The sequence below is a fragment of the Heterodontus francisci genome, chromosome 7 (genome assembly GCF_036365525.1).
Source record: "Heterodontus francisci isolate sHetFra1 chromosome 7, sHetFra1.hap1, whole genome shotgun sequence".
NCBI lineage: Eukaryota > Metazoa > Chordata > Chondrichthyes > Heterodontiformes > Heterodontidae > Heterodontus > Heterodontus francisci.
In genome coordinates, this window is record NC_090377.1 from 92,210,615 (window position 1) to 92,233,575 (window position 22,961).

General features: G+C 41.9%; 1 protein-coding gene across 6 annotated transcripts in view; it reads left to right on the forward strand.

The window, feature by feature from the left end:
* The window catches only part of myo1b (myosin IB), a 306,869-nt gene that overhangs the window by 160,866 nt on the left and 123,042 nt on the right, over positions 1 to 22,961 (forward strand). For all 6 annotated transcript variants that reach the window (XM_068035658.1, XM_068035660.1, XM_068035654.1 and 3 more), the window contains one exon: positions 19,105 to 19,203. In XM_068035658.1, the coding sequence (XP_067891759.1) occupies positions 19,105 to 19,203 (99 nt within the window). The remainder of the gene's footprint in view (positions 1 to 19,104; positions 19,204 to 22,961) is intronic.

Here is a 22,961-nt window from a genome sequence, read left to right on the forward strand (position 1 = left end):
CAGCTCCAATATCCCTAGATTCCCTTATGAAGTATTTAATAACTCATCAAGGACATTTTGTTCTAATGAAATGTTCTTATTTTTAGAAACAACTCATGCTTTCTTGAAGCTCCTGATTTATCCCAGTGTACAGTTCCATAGGGCCCGTTTGCTCTCCAGGACCTTGCCTAAGTGGTCATTCTTGAGCTTGGATACAGCGCATCAGTAGGCTAGCCAACTAGTAGGCAAGGAAATGAGCCTGATCCTGGCCTTCCCCAGCATCCATGCACATGTATTTTTAGTAAGTGATCAGAAAAATCTGGTTGATTTTTCTCTCTTCCCTAACCTCGACAGGCTAAGATGAATTGTAGCCATCCTACAACCATTGCCTTACCTAAAATCAGTTAACTCAGCACAATGAGGGAATCTAAATTGAAAAGGAAAAAATTGCAGGGATATGGAAAAAGAGCAGGACCATGTGTCTAATTGGCTGACTGTTTTTCAAAGAGCCAGCACAGACATGATGAGCTGAATGACCTCCTTCTGTGCGATGAGATTCTGTTATTCTACGTTGCTGGTCTGTGTGCCTCAATACCACACTGGACACTGACTTACCAATGACCCATTGGAGAACGTAAGATGTTCTTTTGTAAGACATTCAAAAGACTCCACTTGCAGCTCTATGCTGACTTTATGCTCCAAAATTATTTTAACCAATTACTATGTGGAAACATGCTTCTTGTTCTTAAATAAAAGAAAAATACTGCAGATGCTGGAAATCTGAAATAAAAACAAGAAATGCTGGAAATACTCAGCAGGTCTGGCAGCATCTCTCTCCACAGATGCTACCAGACCTGCTGAGTGTTTCCAGCATTTCTTGTTTTTATTGCTTCTTGTTCTTACCTGAAGTAGTTTAAAACCTTATCCTCTGCAATATAACATGGCTATTTTGTAACCTGCTACTGGAAATGTTTAGGGATAATAAATTTAGATATAATCTCCTAATAATTCCAAGTCACTTATTTCTAATTACTGTATAATTCACTTTTATTAATGGCAAAAACAGGTTTGAAATATTGACTGTATTCCTTGCTCACACTAGAAGAGTTAAACATTTTGGACTCTAAGATTGTTATTATATTGGTAAATTCTGCATAGCTCTACATTGTATCAGAAATAAATACTTAAAATGCTGTAATGAGTAGAACAAGACTGTTCAAACTTTTTTGTCTTGTTGGACATTTTTAGGAAACATAGAGGGATTTGAATAAGTTCCATTTTCACATCAGGAAGCCATGCTCACAGGGAGCATGGATTGGAAAACCAGGGCTAAAGTGTTGTATCCCTATCTCCAACTTGCACTATCTTCGTGTGATTTCCCCATTGGAAATGCAGGATAGCAGAATTGTCCCTATAGGTTGGCCATTCCAAAAACAGAAAAAACTCTGATGGTTTGTTTTACCTTTTATAAGTACCAAAAATATTTTGTTAGCATTTAATGAACAATTGTATGTGAACAAGCATTATAGTAAACACGTCTTAATTTTGAAAAATTCATTCTTGAGAAGTGGGCATTGCTGTCAAGGTCAGCATTTATTGCCCTTGGAAAGGTGGTGGTGAGCTGTCTTCTTGAACTGCAGCAGTGCATGTGGTGTTGGTACATAGTGCTGTTGGTTATGGAGTTCCAGGATTTTGACCCAGCGACTGTGAAGGAATGGCAGTATAATTCCAAGTCTGGATGGTGAGTGACTTAGAAGGGAACTTGCAGGGGTTAGTGTTCCCGTGCATCTGCTGCTCTTGTCCTTCTAGTTGGTAGAGGTCGCGATTTGGAAGGTACTGTCGAAGGAGCCTTGGTGAGTTGCTACAGTGCATCTTGTAGATGGTACACATTGCTGCCACTGTGTACCGTTGGTGGAGTGAGTTAACGTTTAAGGTGTGAATGGTGTGCCAGTCAAGCGGGCTGCTTTGTCTTGGTAAGTATTGAGCTTCTTGAGTATTATTGGAGTTGCACTCATCCAGGCAAGTGGAGAGTATTCCATCACACTCCTGACTTGTGCCTTATAGATGGTGGACAGGCTTTGGGGAGTGTGGAGATGAGTTACTCGACACAGAATTCCTAGCCTCTGACCTGCTCTTGCAGCCACAGTATTTATATAGCTGGTCCAGTTAAGTTTCTGATCAATGGTAACCCCCAGGATGTTGATGGTGGGGGATTAGTGATGGTGATGCTGCTGAATGTCAAGTGGATATGGTTAGATTTTCTATTGTTGGAGATGGTCATTGCCTGTGTTATGAAGGTGCTTTTTTTTTGTTAAATTATTTTTTTGAGGAATTCATAGTCAAACTGAAGAAATGTTGGACTAGTATTTTTCAAGAGAGTCATCAAGGGAACACAAAGAACTGGTTTGGCAACAATGTTTACTGATTGTCACATGACTCAAGTTAAAAATGGAACAGAAACCCTGGTAACAGGGGAAAGGTGTGGGCAGAGAAGTCAGTCGCGTTCTACTTGATAGGACAAACCCAGGAGCAGCAGCACGCACCTGACAGGGCAGAAAACTCACAAGCTTTTGGTTGTAGTGTTTATCTTCTGGAATGAGATAAAGTTAGCCTGCTGCTGAAGAAGTGTCAAGGAAGGAGAGAGTACCACAACCCAGCTCACTTTCCAGCAACTCTCTAAAAGACCCTGAGAAGTCCATTGTGTCAGTTCATCTTGTCTCCTTTGTCAGGCAAACCCCCCATCTGCCAAGACTGAGGCACACATTATTTCGTCACATGAACATTAAAACTTAAAATTGCAAGACCCTGACTGGAAGGGCATTTGCATAGAACTAGCAATGTTGGAACAAAAGGGACCCAGTCATTGCTTCCCCAATACACAGAAGAAGTGGTCAGACCAGTTTTCATCACATGACTAGTTGGCTGTTGAAATTTTAACTTCCAACAAACGATTCGAGCTCAGAAAGCTCCTGGCACCTAGTTTGATAAGACCTCTCTTCTGTCTGCCCTCATCTCACTTTCACCAGCTTCGGAAACTATTGAAGACATGTAAACTATCGAAGACATGTAAGAGAGAAAAAGTCTCCTACGTGAACAAGGTGTAAAAGGAACACTGGGCTCCAAGGAAATGCAAGACCCGATCTTCAATCAAGGACTACAGCGAGCTCGAAGCACAATAACAAGAGATTGCCTCAAACTGTTCGACTTATCTTTTCTTCTCTTTTCTGTCCCTATTTACATGTATCGCGTGTGCATGCTAGCATGGGCATGTCATATATCCGTAGGCATAAACTGGTTTAGAGTTTAAGTTTAAGGTTTAATAGATTTCATCTTCTTTAAACCATAGAAAGCCTGTTTGTGCTAATTTCTTTGCCTTATAATTGGAAAGTTGTGAACTAGGATTCACAAAGGGGGAGTTCAAAACACAGTGTGATTAAAATTAAACCCTGTTACAATAAGGCCAGGTGAAGATAGTAACAGACACCTAGACACCTTTTGCACCTGGTCGTAACACCTGTCTTTGAAGAAAAGCCTGCTAAATTAATTCTCAACGCTACCTGAAAAGAACTGTTCTAAAAGATCTCAGTGACCCATCTACGTGTACTCAGAAGTTAGACTGTATGCCAGTTTTGGAACACAATGTATCTCATCTGGCCTTTTCATCAGGAATGAGCAAGTATTCAGCCCAAGATGTTTTTGTCTCTATCAGAGCTCTGAACCAAAATCCCTTTTATTTTTTGTGTGTGTGTGAAAAAAGGGGGACTTAAATTTCTATCTGTGTGTTTATGCTGTACTTCATTACAGGTTAAGATTTATTTTATAATAAACTGATAAATTTGTTGTTTATTAAAGAAACCTGGTTAGTGTGTTCTATTCTGGGAAAAATAGAGTAAATGATTGACCGTTTCGGTTAAGTGGGAAAATGTAAAAATATATGTTGTGACCTGTGGAGAAGTGGGACTAGAATAAACAGTGCACTCCTCCTGCCTCGATCTTAACACCTGGCACTTGTGTGGCGCAAATGTTACTTGCTGCTCAGCAGCTCAAGCCTGGATGTTGTCCAGGTCTTGCTGCAAGTGGGCATGGGCTGCTTCAGTATTTGAGGAGTTGCAAATGGTACTGAACATAGTTCTCACATCTGCCCACAACATTGATGAACAATGTTGCAAGTTCGCTACAGAAACTAATTTATGCTACAGTTTATTATGTCAGCGTCAGCGAAAGGAATGTCTGATTCAAAATGGATGATGTTTATGTTCAGAAAAGCTTTCTTCATTACTACTTTGGAGTTTGGCATTCTTCAAAAGTAAAAGGGCACCATGAAAACAAAGAGCTCTGTAAGCCGGCATCATTGAAGTGGGTGATTGCATTTCTGCCACTTCTATAATAGTGCTAGTATTTACCCCACACAAATGTTTATTGTAAATGCTAACAACTTGACGAAAATGTATTATTAAAGATGGTAACTATGCAGAATGGATGGGCATATTAAAGCGGCTGTATGGTGTCAGCGTGTTCAGGACAGTTTGACTTGGCATTCTATTATTCTGTGAAGAACATTAGCAAAGTTTTAATTGTAGTGTTCCTTACAGGCCAAAGCTGGTGATATTCAGGGAGTTGTAAGCTTTGCTATGCTTTTGTTTCCACACAACAAGCATTTTAGCAATTTGTTTTTAGCTGAGTTTTTTTGTTGAAGGGGAGAGGTTGTTTTTCAACTATACTTAGTACCTCAAAGAAATCGACTTTAATGCTATGTTAGCTGTCACTAATAAAAGTGCTGGCAGTCTTGTCCAGTCCACTCGAAAGGGCGCATCACTCGACATCATATAAAAATCAGCACTGACAGCTTGTTCCTTTTCCGAGACAATAAAGGGAATGGAAATGTCATACTGAGAGTGCCTTTTGGAGGTTGGGGTTAAAGTGTACTGTTGATATAGGGGATGGCTAACATTGGAGATTGATGTGTCTGATTTAGCAGTACATTATGTGACTAATGGATGAAAATGCAGTAACAGTCTCCATTTCCTAGCAATTGGATTTCTTCCCTTGGTAAGCACGTACAAAAATTGAAAATGTTTTATTCATTTGCCCAGAATAGAGCTTGATTTTTAAAATCATTGAACGTAATGGAGAATGAAGATATTAATATAGAATGTTCCAGCTGAGGGTCATGTTTGAGCATTTATGAAAAGAAATATAATTACAGTCTAGAAGAGAAGAGCAGGAAAAATAAATTAAAAGGAATAATTTTGCTTAAGATATTTTGTACTGAGTAAAGTATAAGTGAAGGCAATCTCAGCACCTGCCCAGTAGCTGGTATTGTATGACTGCTGTACACTTCTAGCATATCCTTTGTCATGCTGATATAAAACTCCCTTTCCTTTGCGATAGTATCAGCTCTGCCTTTGGCAGCAGTGAAGTCACAACAACTTGTTTTCATATAGCACCTTTATTGAAGAAAAACATCCCAAGGCACTTCAACAAGGCAGAAAGCAGGCAAAACTGGATGCAGAGTCAAGAAGGAGATATTAGGATGGGTGACCAAAAGCTTGGTATGGGGTGGGTCTTACAGGATGAGACTGATATGAAAAGGCAGAGAGATTTCGTGTACGAATGATAGAGCATGCAGCCTAGACAGCTGATAATGCAACTGCCAATGGTCAGGTGAAGGGAAGCAGGAGGTGCACAATAGGCCACAGTCTGGCAAGGCTCCCTGCTGCCAGTGTGCTCTTGAAGAACTTCTCACTCTGTATTGTCTTTTGTCACAGGCTAATTTTCATACTGTGCCTTGATTCCAGTTCTGTCAGGGAGTAGAGGAAGAATTTCATTTATTGCCCATCCCTAGTTACCCTGAGAGAGTCTGATACAACTGATCGGCCTCAGAGGGCGGTTAAGAGTCAACCACGTTGAAGTGGGACTGGAATAATATATAGGCCAGACTGGGTAAGGACAGCAGGCTTCCTTTCCTCCATGAACATTAATGAATAAGTTGAGTTTTCTGACAATTGAATAGCTTCATGGTCACTTTTACTGATCCCAGGGTTTTAATCTCCAAAATTTTAAGTTGAATACAAATTCTCAAATTGTCATGGTGGTGGAACTCTCATTTTCTGGATTATTAGTCCAGCCAGATTTAGGCTCTTGTGGAGTGTAAACACTGGCATAAACCTGTTGGGCCAAATGGTTTGTTTCTGTGCTGTATAATTCTATGTAGGTTTCTGGATTATTAGTTCACTACGTGACTATACTTTGTATATATCTCAGTTCGCACAAACTTTTCATATTTCACCCTCCATGCAGGTGTATTCCTGGAGGCCTCTCCTATACACCTTCTGGTAATGCTCCTGAATTCAGCCATTCTTGACAGTGGTGCAGGAAATCATAACAATCAGAACAAACTGTCTATTCTGGAGCATTTAGCCCAGAAGGGGTCGGGCCTACTCTCTCATGGGAGGAGAAAGTAGACCAATAACATTTACCTGACACCAAAAAGGACAAATAGGCCACAATCCTCATTCCCTGGCCCAGCTGAACTAGAGACAACCAGCACTAGCATTTATTGCCCATCCCTAATTTCCCTCGCGATGGTGGTGGTGAGTGCCTTCGTGAATAACTGCTATCTGTGTGGTGAAGATACCCCCACAATGCTGATTGGTCGGGAGATCAAGGATTTTGACTCAGCAGTGATAAAGAAATAGTGATCTATTTCCAAGTCAGGATGGTGTGTGACTTGGAGGGGAACTCACAGGTGGTGATGTACCCATGCTTCTGCTGCCCTCTACCTTCTATGTGGTAGAGGTTGCGGAGTTTATAAGATGCTGTTGAAGGAGCCTTGGTGAGTTGCTGCAGTGCATCTTGTAGATGGTACACACTGCAGCTATTGTGCACTGGTGGAGGAGGAAGTGAATGGTTAAGGTGGTGGATGGGGTGTTGAGCAAGCTGGCTGCTTTGTTTTGGAAGGTGTCGAGCTCCTTGAATGTTGTTAGAGCGACACTCATCTAGGAAGTTGAGAATATTCCATCACACTCCTGACTTGTGCCTTATATATAGTGGAAAGGCTTTGGCAGATTAGGAGGTGAGTCAATCGCCTCAGAATACCCAGCCTCTGACCTGCTGTTATAGCCAGATTATTTATGTGGTTTGTCCAGTTACGTTTTAGGCAATGGCAACCCGCAGGGTGACGGGGATTCGACAATGGTAATGCCATTGAACGTCGAGGGTAAGTTATTAGACCCTCTCTATTTGAGGTGGTCATCACCTGGCACTTGTGTGTCATGAATGTTACTTGCCGCTTATTAGCACAAACCTGAATATTGTCCAGGTCTTGTTGCTTGCAGGTGTGGACTGTCTCATTATCTGAGGAGTTGCAAATGGTACAAAGAATTGCCCTGAATTGGAGTCAGCTGACAATTTAAAATAATAAACACTATTGTTTTCAATCATATAGACATTCCTTATGAATGGTGTGGAGAAGAGTTGTAAAATAAACTAGAACATGCAAAGTGGAAAATTTATTTGATCAGCTTGTAATGGTGCCTTGAATGATCCAACATCTGAGCATCAGGGAAATCTGAAGCTGAGAGATTATTGTTCTCTCAGGGAATCCAAGGATATGGGGAGCAGGCGCGAAAGTGGATTTGAGGCAGTAGATCAGCCGTGCTCATGTTGAATGGTGGAGCAGGCTCGAGAGGCTGTATCACCTACTCCTGCTCCTATTTCTGATGTTCTTAAGTTCCTTTAAGTGAAGGACACTTCCACAAAATCACAAGAATGTTGCATTGCTTACCACAAAGATTGCACTTTTGCATGTCTGAAACTGTTTTTAAACATTTCTTTGACTAATGAATTCTGCAAAGACCAAATTATTAAGTTGCTTGGGTTTTGAGAAACAAGTTATTGTGACTACCCAGCTTCCTGCAGAATTATACACAAAATGTTTCATCAGAACCTAGATAGACAGTGGTTCACCTGACACAAAACAGTGCAACCATAAGCATGCCACAGATAAAGAAACAATAATATCCTTCAATTGTTCAATTGCACAGTCATACGCAGGCAGGTTAGGGGTTTACAGTATGTGCCCATTACCAAGGTCGTATCTGACTGTATCTGAAGTGAAAATGGCAATGCAAAGCTCAGTGAGCAGGTAACCCATTGCTATGACAGCTGATTGCTACGTTTGCATTTCATCTTGCTCTTGCCCAATCTTTCTCCCCTGTTCAGGAGGCATTGCTCACTGCTTGGCTGTGGTTCCAGATCAAACTATGCTTTAGCCAAGTGGTATTTGAGGCTAGAGAGTGATTGTCAGAAGGCTAAAACTGAACAAAGGGACATTATGACCAAGTCCAAGCCTCTCCTCAATGGTCATTCACACATGCACATTTTCCAGTATGGGTAACAAGAAGGGAATCTGATATGATTGCATTTCATCTTGTTCTTGCCCAGACTTTTTCCCCTGTTCAGGAGGCGTTGCCCACTGTTTGGCTGTGGTTCCAGACCTGTTCATGATTGGATCTTCCAGATCCTCACATGTCCTGCTATAGGAATTTCGTGAGGTATCCTTAATATTTCCCGGAGATACTTGGGCGGTACTGCTATCCGGTGAACTACCGTCCAGTTTTTGACCGCAGGTCTTTGAGGAGGTCTCCACTTCCTCATCAGAATCCTATTTTTAATATAGTAGCCTTCAGGAACTCCCTTTGTCTCAGCTTCCGTTAGATTGTGCCACTTTATTTAACTCTGGATCGGCTTGCTGAGCTATAATCAGAGAAGACTTACTGAACATTTCCTTCAGATTATCCAAATCCCCAAAGTGTTATACCCAAATTACCCATAACTTGCTGAAAAACTTTGGACGTAAAATTGGAGCCTTGATCCGACTGAATTTCAATCGGTAATCCATATCTAGTGATGAATTGTGTTAACTTCTCTACCACTACCGTAGTAGAAATTGTTGTCAAGGGAATGGCTTTTGGGTACCGAGTAGCCTTATCCATAATAGCGAGTATATATTGGTGTCCCACTTTTGCTTTCGTTAATAATAGATATATATTTTTTTATTTTAAAAGATTGTTTATCTTTATTTTAGCTCCCATCTTAATCCAATAATAATCATTTCCAACATTTTAAAGATTTTTTTTGTGTGGGCAGCCCTGGCAAGCAACTGAGGATAGATGATGCTGAACACAGAATGCTGACCGCTACCAAAGCTCAGTGACCATAAGCTTTTAATTACTGAGCTGGCCAAAATTCACAAATCTCAAGACTCCGTTTTAGTCTTCAAGGATATTTTGAAACAAATGATGGGCCACGATTTTTCTTGGTATTAACAACGAAACTGTCAACTTTCACCATCATTACTCCACTGTAACTGACAGGAACTTCTGGAGTCCTCTACACAGAATAACATGGAAATCCAGATGGTGAATTCTCATTACTCTGATCTGAACTATCTCCAATAAGTCACTATCCTTTTGAAAATGGACTACCTAAAATTGTATGTAATATTCCTGTTCCTGATGTCATCCTAGGCCCCCACCTGCCAAGAATGAGGCACATCAATTTTGTCATGAACATTGATTTCTAAGTGTTGTTGGAGTGAGGAAATGGCTTGTTAAATAGATCAGCCGTGGCTGGAAAAAAACATTTACATACTGACAGACATTGAAGGTGAAGAAGCGCATTCCAGGGCCTGCTAAGGAGGATACAATCCACAAGGGCCAGGACTGGTTAGACCAGCTGGTCACATGGCTGTTCGAGGGTTTTCTTGTTGAACTGGCCACAGAGAGTTTGAAGGCAGAAAGTCTGTTCGCTCCTGAACTTAGAAGATCACTCCTGTCTGCTCCCATCTCTTTCTCACAAGCCTCTGAATCCACTGAAGACACATGAACCCCAAGAAAGAAATGTCTTCTACAGTGAACAAGGTTTAAGAAGAATACTGGGCCCCAACGAAAAGTAAGATCTACCTACAATCAAGGACTCTACAGTGAGCTCGAAGAACCGTAACAGCAACTGTTCAGATATTGCCTCAAACTTTTCCACTTTATTTTTCTTCTCTTTTCTGTCTCTCTGCATGTGTGTATCGCGTATGCATGCTAGCGTGGGCGCGTCGTGTATCCATAGGCGTTAATCAAATTAGAGTTTAAGTTTAATCAATTTCAACTTTTCTTCTTTAAACCTAAGAAAGCCTGTTTGTGCTGGTTCTTTGCCTTATAATTGGAAAGCGGTGAACAAAGAGTCATCAAGGAGGAGCTAAAACCACGGTGTGTTTAAAATTAAAACAGGTGAAGGCTAAGAGGGACCCCGAGACACCTTTCTGAGCTGGTCGTAACACTGATCACTATCTAGTGAGGTTTGTTGGAAGGAACTTCTGTTTAAATGTTGGGTAAGTACAGGATTTTGTTTAAAATCCTGGGCTAGGGATGGAGGAGAGAAGGGGGAAAAAAGCCAAGATTCATGTGAAATGTTCCAAGAAACTTTAGTTCTTCTGATTATGTGGTACTGCAGCATTAATGGAAAACATTCAGGAGCTTGTTCCAGGTTACTCTCCCACTCTGTTTTTTTGCCCTTTAGAAGAACAGTCTTGAGTTGAGTGACTCTGAATAGAGAATAAAAGTAAAAGGAACGGGAAACACTGTCCTTTTATCTTTGGAAACCTAGATTGGTTGGAAGGAATGGCTGTCTCCTTTCTCTGACAAGTAAGAGGCTCACATGAAGAGATTTGGCAGTTACAGTGGACTATCCATAGGAATATGAGTGCACAACTCAAAACTGCGTACAATTTGTTTTGATTTACGTAATTTCTTTATAGGGGGTATAACAAACTGTGGAAAATAACATGTCATGCAGATGAAGTTGAGCTTTAGGCATTTTAGGGCTGATTTTAACTTTTGGCAATAGTGGAAAATGGGCCGTATCAGAACAGCTGCTCATTACACAGCCCTTTAAAAGAAAATTAGGCAGTGCGTATTATGGATGGCTGATTTGCTCCCAGCAGTATTCTGCCCAGTGGTGAAAGTTAAAATCTACTCCTTTGTCAGATCTAGTTTATGTCATCCCTGACTTGATACTGGTGCACCAATGCTTCTGTTCGGTACCCTATTATATTGAGAAAAAAGAGGTTCTTTTTGCACTCCCTGGTTGAGAGGATGTGCATAATGAACTGCTCTGGTTAGATATCTTTCATACTTCGGTACCTTTGTCACCTGTGCTCTACAGGCTGTGGGTAAGCAGGAATTACAAGTGAGATCAGGAGTTGGTATGCAGGAAATTCACTGGCACAACACAACATTTAAGAAGTATTTAGATGAGCATTTGAATTGCCATAGCATACAAGGCTACGGGCCAAATGCTGGAAAATGGGATTAGAATAGATAGGTGCTTGATGGTCCGCACGGACACGATGGGCCGAAGGGCCTGTTTCTGTGCTGTGTACCTCTATGACTCTGTCTTTCAGCAGCATGTCGAATTGGGGAACCTGTGATCAGTGCTGCTAAATACTTTGTTTGAGTTGAGTGTCTAGCTGTAAATCTTCTTTCTTCTTCTTCTTTGGCCTCCTTGTCTCGAGAGACTATGGGTAAGCGCCTAGCGGTGGTCAGTGGTTTGTGGAGCAGCACCTGGAGTGGCTAGAAAAGCCAATTCTAGAGTGACAGGCTCTTCCACAGGCGCTGCAGATAAAATTGATTGTCGGGGCTGTTACACAGTTGGCTCTCTCCTTCCACCTTTTTCTTTCTCCTGCCAACTGCTAAGTTTCTTCAACTCGCCACTCTTTAGCCCCGCCTTTATCGCTGTCCGCCAGCTCTGGCTATCACTGGCAACTGACTCCCACAACTTGTGGTCAATGTCACAGGACTTCATGTCGAGTTTGCAGACGTCTTTAAAGCAGAGACATGGACGGCCGGTGGGTCTGATACCAGTGACGAGCTCGCTGTACAATGCGTCCTTGGGGATCCTGCCATCTTCCATGGGGCTCACGTGGCCAAGCCATCTCAAGCGCCGTTGGTTCAGTAGGGTGTATATGCTTGGTATGTTGGCTGCCTCGAGGACTTCTGCGTTGGAGATACAGTCCTGCCACCTGATGCCAAGGATTCTTCAGAGGCAACGAAGATGGAATGAGTTGAGATGTTGTTCTTGGCTGACATACATTGTCCAGGCCTTGATGCATTGAACAAGGTACTGAGGACACAGGCCTGAAACACTCGGACTTTTGTGTTCTGTGTCAGTGCGCCATTTTCCCACACCCTCTTGGCCAGTCTGGACATAGCAGCGGACGCCTTTTCCATGTGCTTGTTGATTTCTGCATTGAGAGAGAGGTTACTGGTGATAGTTGAGCCTAGGTAGGTGAACTCTTGAACCACTTCCAGAGCCTGGTCGCTGATACTGATGGATGGAGCATTTCTGACATCCTGTCCCATGATGTTCGTTTTCTTGAAACTGATGGTTCGGCCAAATTCGTTGCAGGCAGCCGCAATCCTGTCCATGAGTCTCTGCAGACACTCTTCTGTGTGGGATGTTACTGCAACATCGTCAGCAAAGAGGAGTTCCCTGATGAAGACTTTCCGTACTTTGGTCTTCGCTCTAAGACGGGCAAAATTGAACAACTGTGCTGGGATAAGGGAGCAGTACCACAGGACATGCGCGATGCCAATATCATCATCCTCTATAAGAACAAGGGTGACAGTGGTGACTGCAAAAACTACCGTAGAATCTCCCTGCTCAACATAGTGGAGAAAGTTTTCACTTGAGTCGTTTTAAACAGACTCCAGAAGCTGGCTGAGCATGTCTATCCTGAGGCACAGTGCGGCTTTCGAGCAGAGAGATCCACGATTGACATGCTGTTCTCCCTTCGCCAGCTACAGGAGAAGTGGCGCGAACAACAGATGCTTTCATAGATCTCACCAAAGCCTTTGACCTCGTCAGCAGATGTGGTCTCTTCAGACTACTAGTAAAGATTGGATGTCCACCAAAGCTACTAAGTATCATCACCTCATTCCATGACAATATGAAAGGCACAATTCAGCATAGCAGCGCCTCATCAGACCCCTTTCCTATCCTGAGTGGCGTGAAACAGGGCTGTGTTCTCGCATCTACACAGTTTGGGATCTTCTTCTCCCTGCTGCTTTCACATGTGGTCAAGCTGTAAATCAGAACTTGCAAAAGGAGATAAATAAACTATTGCTTTAAGGAAGACATCTTCAGGTTTCAAAATACACACATTGACCTTAGTATTTGCTGGAGTTGGCAGGGAGGGAAGCATGGGTTTCCTGACATCCAGCAGATATTAATTGCAGGATGTTTTAAAAATATTTTCTGTTGGGCGGGAAAGCCTGTGGCACAAGGCTACAGCCGAGGAGCAGAGAACAAGTCTGGAAGGAGAGATCATGGTCAGGATGGTGGGGGCGGCGGGGGGGGAGGGGTGAGATTGCATATAAGGGGGGGGGGGTTCTCAGAGTTGGGGGAGGATTGTGGTTGTCAAGGAGAGATCATGGGGGACAGATTGCAGGGAGGGGAAGAGCATGGAAGTGGGAGGGGGGATCATGGGGAGTTTGCGATTGTGGAGGTGGAAGCAGGTTAGCTTGTTGGCCAGGGGAAACACTCCTGCTCCTCCGGGCCCACAGGCAGTGCTGTAAATGCACTTACCTTATGGATCTGGCCCTTCTTGCCTCCTTTTATCTGCTGGGTTTCTTGTGGCTCGGGGCACCCACCAAAATGAGTTTAAAACGTAAGCTGTTTAAGTGGATGCATGCAGCCTCCTTGAAAGCTGTTACTGAACAACCCACCTCCTGAGGGTGCCCGCCCCATGTCCTGCCTCTGTTAAACCCAAAGTAAGAAGGCTGGGGTCATGTTGAAAATAATTGATATTTTAACTTCTCGCCTGATCGAAACTCGCTTGTTCCTGGGCTTTAAATCGCCCACCATTCTTTCCATTGCAGAATAAGGGCAAATAAATTAGATACATTTCTAAGTTGGAATGTTATATCATCATATGGGTATAGAACAATGCAAGGAGCAATAGAACACTTAATTCACAGTATGCTTACAAAGAGCTTTTAATGCCAGTAATTCATTTGTTACTGTCTTGGGGTTAATGAGCATACTGCAATTTACACTTTGATCAGTTTTGCTTTATTATTAAACAGATTTGTTGAAAGCGTGCGAAGTGCAGAGTTGCACTAGCCAGTTTTATATAATAGAAGTTAGTCACATTCATTTCATCCTTTCTTTGCAACTAATTACATGAAAATGTGCTGACAACATCTGTTGTGTATGGTTAACATTTAATGAAGTCTATTGTGTAGCATCTTGTTTCACCTCCAGTGTTCAATAGGCAGTTAAATGGCCTTAAATAATGGAGCATTAAATAATGAGAGGATGCATGTCCGTTCTGCCCTGCCTGGAGGTTTGTTCCAAGTTGAATATAAATCTTTGCCTGGATTGTTGTTTTAGCTGCACTCCGGGTTTGATCCTTTCCTTGCTTGTAGATCATGTAATTTGGGATAGGAAAGCCATACGTTATATTAAAAGCTATATTTGAAAATAAGAAACCTTAAATATACTGTTACAGTACTATTGGATTTTTTTTTAAATGCTTATGCGTTTAATCATGTGAATATACAGTTGGCTCTTTATAAAAACCTTGCGTTGCACATTTTCATCTGCCACACTTCCAAATAACATATTATGGCTTTGAGTCACAGAAGTGTTATTGCTGTGTATAGAAAATATATCTTACAGACTGATGAAAGGCTGTTCATAATATATGTCTTTTGTACTGACTGTTTATAGTGCCCGACATTCATTTTTAGTACTGTATGTGCTGGCAAATGGCCATGTTTTTAATTTAGAGAAGGGACATTGGCATAGATGACAATTCATTCCTACTTCATTTGCATTGTGTGATCAATGGTATTGGTTGGCTATGAAGAATGTTTTTTGCCGATGAACAGGATGTTCCACGATTAAGAGCCTTCCACTGTATGTACCAAATGAATCCGAGACGTGAATGTATACCAGCATAGTACCTCTTACTGAAAACTGTTCTTCAATTAAAGGAGCAGTGTACCTCAGTCTGAACTTGTACACAAAGAAACAATTAATAACAGATTGCAGTTATACAGATTCAATCTCTGCGGATTCAAAAAGAAACAAGCTTAGTATAATTTAAGAGGAAACAAAAGAGAATGGAGGGGCAATCCTGCTTTCGGTTAGAACTACTGTTTATTTCTGTAATCTGGAGTGGGATGAACTGTTACTGTATCCTCCTGTCTCTGTAATAACTTTCCTAACTTCTGGAGTGGTGAGTTATACAGGGACAAATTCAATAATCTCCCTATTGAGACTGCCATTGTACCTGATCCCACAAGATTGTACAAGCTGCAGACACCAGCTGGACTCAGGTCATGTTTTCCTCACCATATGTTTTTTTTTAAATGTTTGAAGACAAATTTCCTTCCCATTTTTCTTTGTACTGGTTTTAGGCTGTGTGCAAACTGTGGTCAGATGGCTGATTGGTTCTCCAGTGCCACCTTGAAGTGGGTGGGAGGTAGGGAGGGGTACAATTGAGAGTGGTAAGGAACAGTACCCCTCTGATGCTTCTCTTTCTGTGGGGACTGATTTGTTTGTCATCCCCTCTCCTGCAGCCAAGTTGACTGAAATGGTATTGGTGATTGAATCATTCATGTGTCATTAGTCTTTTAAAAAAAACTATAAAATCTACTTTTATTTTTCTATGTTTGCTGTGAAAAACTGAAGGAAGAAACCAAAATTAAGTGCAAGACCCTGTTTCTATAAAATTCTGCAGTACACTGCCCAGACCTGTGGCTGTTTAAGACTTTTAATTTTTTTAAAAGTTGTCTCTGCTTATATATAAACAGACAAGCAGGTCAGGCAGCATCTGGAGAGAGAAACAGAGTTAGTGTTTCAGGATGGTGACCCTTTGTCAGAAATGGAAAAAGTTAGAGATGTAATAAATCTCAAGCAAGTACAGATCAGGGAAAGTGGGGAGGGAAAGGAAAGAACAAAAGGGAATGTCTGTGATGAGTGGATGGCAGGAGAGAATAAATGGCAAAAGGGATATTAGTGCAAGGCAGAAGGAGATGACAGCGGAACAAGGAACAAAAGATGAGTCTAGAGGAGCTGTAAAGGGGGATAGCAGAATCATCACCAAGAGTTGCTATCTGAAAAAAATGGGAGCAGTGGTTATGATCTGAAGTTATTGAATTCTATCTGAAGTCTGGGAAGCTGTTAAGTGCCTAATCATTTTTGCTTAATTTACTTCATATGTGATCATAACTTCATTTACTCCTCGTGCTTTCCTAACATAACTTTTGCATGTAACATTTCAGACTTGAGTAATGCTTTTTTTATTATTTCACGGGAAGTGAGCGTCGCTGGCTAGGCCAGCATTTATTGCCCATCCCTAATTGCCCTTGAGAAGGTGGTGATGAGCTGCCTTCTTGAACCGCTGCAGTCCATGTGGTGTAGGTACACCCACTGTGCTGTTAGGAAGGGTGTTCCAAGATTTTGACCCAGTGAAGGAACGGCGATATAGTTCCAAGTCAGGATGATATGTGGCTTGGAGGGGAGCTTGCAGGTGGTGGTGTTCCCAGGCATCTGCTGCTCTTGTTCTTCTAGGTGGTAGAAGTCGTGGGTTTGGAAGGTGGTGTCAAAGGAGCCTTGGTGAGTTGCTGCAGTGCATCTTGTAGATGGTACACACTGCTGACATTGTGCGTTGGTGGTGGAGGGAGTTAATGTTGAAAGTGGTGGATGGGGTGCCAATCAAGTTGAAGCGTAATGGTAATGTCACTGGACTAGTAATCAAGAGGCCCAGGTTAGTGTCCTGGGGACACGGGTTCAAATCCCACCATGACAGCTGGTGGAATTTGAATTCAATTAATTAATAAAAATATGGAATTGAAAACTAGTCTCAGTAATGGGCCATGAAATTACCATCGATTGTCGTTAAAAACTCATCTGGTTCATTAATTTCCTTTAGAGAAGGAAATATTTGCCGTTCTTACCTGGTTTGGCCTACATGTGACACCAGACCCACAGCAATGTGGGTGACTCTTAAACTGCCCTCTGAAATGCTGTAGCAAGTTGTCAAGGGCCATTAGGGATGGCCAACAAATGCTGGCGTTGCCAGCGACACCCACATCCCATGAAAGGATTTTTAAAAAAGCGGGCTGCTTTGTCCTGGATGGTGTCGAGCTTCTTGAGTGTTGTTGGAGCTGCACCCATCCAGGCAAGTGGAGAGTATTCCATCACACTCCTGACTTGCATGGAGTGCTTGGCCTGGAGTTGCTTTATTTGCATTTGTGGGATTTTCCTTTCTTTTTTAGCCTGCATCTTAGTCTCGGAATTGCTATCTTCATTCTTCTTAGGTTTTGTACATAAAGGGCTGAATTTTGTCAAGCCCACGATGTCAGGCTCCATGCAGGGGGGGCCAGAATATGGGTCTGGCAGTGGCCTGCCACAGAGGCTGATTCCGCGAGGGCCCGGCCTGATCCTCCCGGTGGTGATGAGACTCCGTGGCAGCCCCCCACCGCCGCTGGGCGATGGGAACAGCATTTCAATATTTAAATGAATAAATTTAAATAAACTTACCTGAAATCTTCTGGGCAGCGGTGGCCAGCACTCCTGCCCCTTCAATTCCCCGTCAGGGGAAAAGCCAGCGTGACACTGGTGGGGAGGGGGGTGGAGTTAAGATTTTCACTACGGGGGAGGAGGAGGGTGGAGACAGGGTCAAATAAATGTAATGGGTGTAGGCGATGGTGGGAAGGGGTGAACTTTAAACTTTGTGCAGATTGTCGGGGTGGGGTGGGGGAGGTCAGATTTAAAAGCTAAATGTCTTGGTTGGGGGGAAGGGCAAATACTTAATGTAATTGATATTGGGGGTGGGAAATGGGCTTTAGAAATTTATTGGATAAATTTGGTGGTGGGGGTGGGGGGGGCAGGCTACTGCTTTAAAAATTCAAATTGACCGGCAGAGTTGGCTGCCGTTTTAAAATGACGCCAGCATCTGCGCATGGGTAGCTGACGCCATTGCTGGGAACGGACAGCCCAACCCCTCCATACGATGGGGGGGTGGTGGGGGTGGGGTAGGTGCGGCAGGCCATCCTGGCTATTTAAATGAGCTGCCATCTGGGAGATTGTGGCAGCTCTTTGGCGTGTGGCCTGCTCCTGTGGGCCTCCATGTTTTGAGCTCGCCACTGGGATTGGTGCAGGCTCTTGAAATCCAGCCAATGTGTCCACTCTATGGGGAGGAGTTTTGATAAAGCATGGGGAAGAGGGTGACGGGGGTATTTACAGTAAGGTGGATGCATGCTTTTCTTTTTTTTTAAAAAAATCTACAAATAATATCACCCAAGCCTGAGGAAGAAAGGAGAAGGGTGGGGGTTGAATAGGAGAGGCTCCGAGTGAGATCGGAACATTGAGGTGGAGAGGTAAGAAGAAGAGAGAAACCAAAGGTACAATGTTGGTTGAAGAGTTTGGCACATCAAATTAAGTGAAGAGTTCACAACAACGCACCAGGGTGTGGAAGGACTCTGCTCCCCTCCCCTACTTCACCGCCAACCATTCCTTTTCTCTCCAAGTAACCAGACTATATTTAATCCCTGCTGTTAATTGTATATTAATTGTGTTTAATTGTATGCATTAGCTGGGGTTTCACTTGAGCACATGTGAAGTGACATTTATTGATACTGTAGAGTGCTTGACCTTTTTTGTGGTGGGTACAATTGACAATAGATTGGCTTCAATCATAAAAATCATTTTCAGCACTCATTCTTTATGGATCCGAATGTTTCCATTTTAGAAAGATTGTGTCAGCAAATGTTTCCCTTCACTTACTTCATGGTCAGCTGGAACACATGTGCATGTACTTTGTGTTCACATAGGTCATGAATGCCTCATATCCTACCAAAATAATATTTGTTTTAATTCTCAGTCTCTCATGGCAACTTTTTAAAAATACAGTTTCCATGACTGATCTGCATCAGTGGAGATCTGTTACTCACTGCATTTCATAAACAGGCTATTTATGGAATTTAAGATAAATGACCTAAATGTATTTTGAACATATCACACTACTTGAATATTTTCTTTTAATCTCTTCCCCTCTAAAAGATCTCCTGGAGAAGTCACGTGTTGTCAAACAGCCAAGAGGGGAACGGAATTTCCACATCTTTTATCAGCTGTTATCAGGCGGCTCTGAGGATTTGCTGAGTAAGTGCAACTTTTGAAAGTGGATGTGACACATAAAAGAGGTATTACGACAGGTGACTTTCTCAAAGAGGTAGATTTTAAGGAGCAAATGAGAGATGTAGGTAGGGAATTCCAGAGCTTGGGGTCCAGGGAGCTGAAGACACTGCCGCCAATGGTGGAGCAATGAAAATCACTGATGTGCAAGAGGATAGAATTGGTGGAGGGCAGATATCTCAGAGGGTTGTAATGTTGGAGGAAGTTACAGAGATAAGAAGGGGTGAGGCCATGAGGGATTTGAAAGTAAAGATGAAATGTTTTCAAATCAAGGCATTGCCCACTGGGAGCCAGTGTTGGGCAGTGAACGAGGGTGATGGATGAACTGGACTTGGTGCGAGTTTGGATATGTACAGCAGAGCAGTTCATTATGTAGTTCAGATAATTAGATACAATTATTTCCAAGCTGTTGCAACTATTTTTTATTGACAGGTGAGCAGTGTAAAGGATGTTGCAGTAAAGTCATATTATATGGGTCAATGTGCTTGTCCAGAAAGCGAGAGATGATTTTCATGATCATATGTTTCCCTTTTTCTACTTCAAAGTTTTCCCAAAAGGCATTGACTGTTGCTGAGGTGTATTCACAGGCAGTTACCTGGTACCTTATCCAAGTACACATGAACATACAAATTAGGAGCAGGAGTAGGCTACTTTGACGCTCGAGCCTGCTCTGCCATTCAACAAGATCGTGGCTGATCTGTTTGTAACCTCAACTCCACATTCCCACCTCCCCCCGATAACCATTCACCCCCTTGCTTATCAAGAATCTATCTACCTCTGCCTTAAAACTATTCAAAGAGTCTGCTTCCACTGCCTTTTGATGAAGAGAGTTCTAAAGACTCACAACCCATGAGAGAAAAAACTTCTCCTCATCTCTGTTGGGCAACACCTTATTTTTAAACACTGACCCCTAGTTCTAGATTCTCCCACAAGAGGAAACATCCTTTCCACATCCAAACTGTCAAGACCCCTTAGGACCTTGTATGTTTCAATCAAGTCGCCTCCTACTCTTCTAAACTCCAGCAGATACAAGCCTAGCCTGTCTAACCTTTCCTCATAAGACAACCCGCCCATTCCAGGTATTAGTCTAGTAAACCTTCTCTGAAGTGCTTCCAACGCATTTACATCCTTCCTTAAATAAGGAGACCAACAGTATTCCAGGTGTGGTCTCACCAATGCCCTGTATCACTGAAGTATAACCTTCCTACTTTTGTATTCAGTTCCCCTTGCAATAAACGATAGCATTCTATTAGCTTTCCTAATTACTTGCTGCACCTGCATACTAACCTTTTACAGTCCATGCACTAGGACACCCAGATCTCTCTGCATCTCAGAGCTCTGCAATCTCTCACCATTTGGATAATATTTTTATCTTTTTATTCTTCCTGCCAAAATGGACAAGTCGATCTTGCTTATGTGTGAGCCTTGATGGTGAATGTCAGCAAGCTATTTAAAAATCTGAGAGGATAGAAATGAATTTAACATTCGGGAATACAGAGCGTTCAGAAAATACAGAGCAGATAGAAAATGAAGTTGTGCAGTGAAATATGTCAGGGACAACTGGGATGTAAATGGTTTAAATTAATCCTGTGGGAGTGAGTATGACACATAATTAAATTCTCTGGTTGGAGATCTTTCATGCATAAGAAATTCAAGCTAACACTAGAGGGTTGGTCTGGATCACCAGGTGAACGCAAGAAAGGGGACAGTTTGCTCTGTGAGGAGATAAGGAGTGGGTGTAAAAGGATGGAAGCTATTTTAATGGGGACTTAATTGAATCTAAATTGGTAAAATGCTAGCAGTTTTGCATCAGAAATAAAAACAGAAAATGCTGGAAATACTCAGCAGGTCAGGAAGCATCTATGGAGAGAGAAACAGAGTTAATGTTTCAGGTTGATATTTCATTAGAACGGGAAAAAGTTAGAAATGTAATAGGTTATAAGCAAGTACAGAGGCAGGGAAATCAGTGACACTGGGAGATATCAATAGACTGGAAACTGACTAATATAGTGTCCATATTTGAGAGGATGACAAAATAGGCAGACAGAACCACAGATCCATTAGTCTTAGTTAAATCCTATGGGCATTGACCATTTGGGCTATATGACTTGTTTCTGTGCTGTAAATATTATGTAATACAATGTAACATAATAGAATCAATTATCAGAGTACACTTAAGGATTATCTGTACAAAATCACCCCAGTTAAGTGCAGTCAGCATGGATTCAGAAGGGGAAAATCGTGCCTCACCAACCTCCTTGATTTCTTTGACACCCAATTGAATGGTAATAAACTTATGACGTTTTAGACTTCCAAAAATAAGTTTCACACAAAACGCTGCTAGTTGAACTCAAAGCTGCAGAGATTCAGGGTTAAACTTCAGAAAAGATAAGAAATTGTTGGAAGGGTTGAAAACAGCAGATACTAGTTGGAAGAGCAGTGTTGAGATGGAGGGAAGTAAAGGGTGGATTACCCAGGGCTCACCTCTGCCATTGCTACTGTTTCTAATTGGCATAAATGACTTGGATTCAGAAACTTCATGCAAATTGGTCAAATTTACAAATGATGCCAAATTAGGAGAGGCAGTCAAATTGAAATACCAGAAACAGTGTTTATGTGCATGGATACAACAATGCTAGGTGAAATTTAATGCAGACAAATGCTAAGTACTGCAGCTAGCAACTAAAACGTTGTTTTCGGTGTTGGTGCCTGTTTCCAAGCTGCTGTAGCAACTAGTTATCATGGTAGTGCACACCAGTCCACAGGATGTGTCGCCATTTCCCTTTTTCGCCATCTAGTGACTCCCAGGTGCGATAATCGACATTTAGGGCCTTCATGTCACGTTTGCATGTGATGAAACATAGGTATAATAGGCTTAATATGGTAGAATTTAGATATAGTTAATATATTATACCTTTTAGAATTAAAAATTGAATAAATGGTCAGTTTTCAAGAATCACTGAAATTCCCCTTTAAGAAGGTAGAGTTAGAAATTTCAATGTCTTTCAAGGTCCCTGTTACAATAGAATGTCAAGCAGAAACACCTTTTAAGTTGGGAAGTCCATTTCAGCGTTTCTGTTGCCAGGGACTTGGAGGATAAACACACATTGAAACATCCTGTGTGACATCAGTAAGAGGTAGCAATAAACTTAATTGATGGTGTTGGTGATGTTGGCAAAATGTAGACAAGTCAACTCAAAAGGTTGCTACAAGGTACCATAAAAAAGGCAATTATAGATAATAAAACAAAAAATGAAATAGTACTTACAGGAACAAGATGTCAAGTAAACACAATTATAAACATTTTGACCAGATAAATGCTCACAACTTCAAGAGCAGTGGAATTCCAGCAAAACGTTAAGTGGAGATGTTAGTTAATGATACTGTTATGACCGACAGCTCCTGTCAAAGCCCCCAATCAAAATATACGATTCTGATTGTGATGGGACCAATGCACTGTTAATTCAATCCCGTCGTTCCACAGATTGGCTAACATATTTAAAAACTTACCAAATTAAAGAAAGACCCATCGAATTGTACCATCTATTAACCCCCGAATGAGGCTAACCAAACCAGGTGTCTTTAAATCAACAAATTAACTCTTTAATTAAAATAACTAAATTCTTAAAAACACTATGAAGATATAAACAACATTTAAAGTAGAAAAAATTAGAGTCCTTGCAAATTTACAGTCCGAGGTTGCTTGAAGTCCTCACAATCGTCCG